The sequence below is a fragment of the Glycine max genome, chromosome 10, assembly GCF_000004515.6.
Source record: "Glycine max cultivar Williams 82 chromosome 10, Glycine_max_v4.0, whole genome shotgun sequence".
Lineage (NCBI taxonomy): Eukaryota > Viridiplantae > Streptophyta > Magnoliopsida > Fabales > Fabaceae > Glycine > Glycine max.
In genome coordinates this window covers 47,798,858-47,801,162 of record NC_038246.2, presented here as the reverse complement: position 1 = coordinate 47,801,162, position 2,305 = coordinate 47,798,858, and the positions used below count along the sequence as shown (strand labels likewise).

General features: G+C 38.7%; 1 protein-coding gene across 1 annotated transcript; it reads left to right on the top strand.

The window, feature by feature from the left end:
• Window positions 1-28: 28 nt before the first annotated feature.
• On the top strand, window positions 29-1,975 carry LOC100782558 (linoleate 9S-lipoxygenase 5). Its single transcript, XM_006589532.4, has 3 exons — window positions 29-375; window positions 455-718; window positions 1,029-1,975. The coding sequence occupies exons 1-3, from the start codon at window positions 62-64 to the stop codon at window positions 1,795-1,797; spliced, it is 1,347 nt and encodes a 448-aa protein (XP_006589595.1). The 5' UTR covers window positions 29-61; the 3' UTR covers window positions 1,798-1,975.
• The last annotated feature ends 330 nt before the right edge of the window (window positions 1,976-2,305 follow it).

Here is a 2,305-nt window from a genome sequence, read left to right as displayed (position 1 = left end):
TTTTTGAAACCAAACCTATGTTGTATTTAATCTATATGTCAACAAACAACCAAGCATCTTTATGTTGCAGGCAATTCAAAATATGAGGCTATTTATATTAGATCATCACGACGCATTGATGCCATACATAAGTCGAATAAACTCTACCAACACAAAGACTTATGCCTCTAGAACAATCCTGTTTCTACAAGATGACGGTACACTGAAGCCACTGGCTATAGAATTAAGCTTACCCCATCCACAAGGGGAACAGCATGGAGCTGTGAGCAAAGTCTTCACTCCAGCACAAGAAGGAGTATCGGCTTCAGTGTGGCAGCTGGCTAAGGCTTATGCAGCCGTCAATGATTCAGGATATCATCAATTGGTTAGCCACTGGTATGACATCCAATGTTACAAAATTAATTCTATTTCTGTTCTTAAATAAATAATAAGGAGAGCTATGTTTCGTGTGCAGGTTATACACTCACGCAGTAATTGAACCGTTCATTATAACCACAAACAGGCAGTTGAGTATTCTTCACCCAATACACAAGCTCTTGAAACCACACTTCAGGGACACAATGCATATAAATGCCTTGGCTCGGCACACACTCATCAATGCTGGAGGAGTGCTAGAGAAAACAGTTTTCCCTGGCAAATTCGCTCTGGAAATGTCGTCCGTTATATACAAAAGTTGGGTATTCACTGAGCAGGCACTACCTGCTGATCTGCTAAAGAGGTCAGTTCAGTTAGAAAACGACTTGTATTTATTTTAGACTTTTAGTTCAATCTGTTAGAGAGAAATATGCGTAACATAATATTTTCTAACGCACACTCTTAAATACACTCTTTATTATAGACTAAAATTTATTAAAAATTACCAAATTATGTGAGTTACTAGGTTTAATCTTCTCATTTAAAGAGTTTTCATTCATGATTGTGTACTAACGGTTAAAAAAGTGTGATATGAAAATGTGTTTTTGCTTGTTGGTATTTTATCTCCATAACCACACAGTAACATACTAGAATTCTATTTCACTGAATTTCAGGGGAATGGCAGTTCCTGATTCAAGCTGTCGTCATGGACTAAGGCTTGTGATAGAGGATTATCCATTTGCCGTGGACGGGATAGAAATCTGGGATGCAATAGAAACCTGGGTGACTGAATATTGTAACTTCTATTACACATCCAATGACATGGTTGAGGATGACAGTGAACTTCAGAGTTGGTGGAAAGAAGTACGAAACGAGGGTCACGGTGACTTAAAAGACAGGCATTGGTGGCCAGAAATGAAGACCAAAGAGGAGCTGATTCAATCATGCACCATTATCATATGGCTTGCTTCTGCTTTCCATGCAGCTGTGAATTTTGGACAGTACCCTTTTGCTGGATACCTCCCTAACCGTCCAACGGTGAGTCGTAGATTCATGCCGGAGCCAGGTACCCCAGAGTATGAGGAGCTTAAGTCAGACCCTGACTTGGCATTCCTTAAAACAATCACTGCACAGTTCCAAACTCTCCTTGGTGTGTCATTGATAGAAGTTCTGTCCAGGCACTCAACTGAAGAGGTTTACCTTGGACAATGTGAGAACCCTGAATGGACTCTTGATGCTGAACCATTGGCAGCATTTGAGAGGTTCAGACAGAAGCTGTTGGAGATTGAGAGCAATATCATTGAAAGGAACAAGGACAAGAGATTGAAAAACAGAAATGGGCCAGTGAAGATGCCTTACACACTTCTCTTTCCCAACACCTCAGATTATTCTAGGGAGGGTGGACTCACTGGAAAGGGAATCCCCAACAGCATATCCATCTAATACAATACAACACTCCTTCCTTTCTATCTTCCCATTCAATTCTCTTTCAAGCCATGTATAAGTAATTTGGGTGTCAAATAAGCAATTTGCGTGTCGTGATTACTTTTGTAGAAATTTATTACTTTGTTATGCCAAGACTATAGAGTGTGTATAATTTATAACATTGCTTTTGCGTTCATTTTACTTTTGTCTATGGATTTGTCTTCGAATTCGTGCGGCAGTAATTTGAACTGAAAACTAAATATGCACTACCATGTTGCCTCTACTTTAATTGGTTCAAGCTCGCTGTGTATACCTTCTGTACTTGTCCGATACAAAAACCATATATCATCTTTTGGGAGCGTCATAAACAATTGAAATTTGGTGAATAAAGCCTAATTGGTTCAAGCTCGCTGTGTAATACCTTCTGTACTTGAGTTTGATTCTTGAAAATACAAGTCTTAAAATTTGGTGAATAAAGCCTTTTTTTTTATTAAAGGTTAAATAGAGGAAAGACATAAAAAATAAA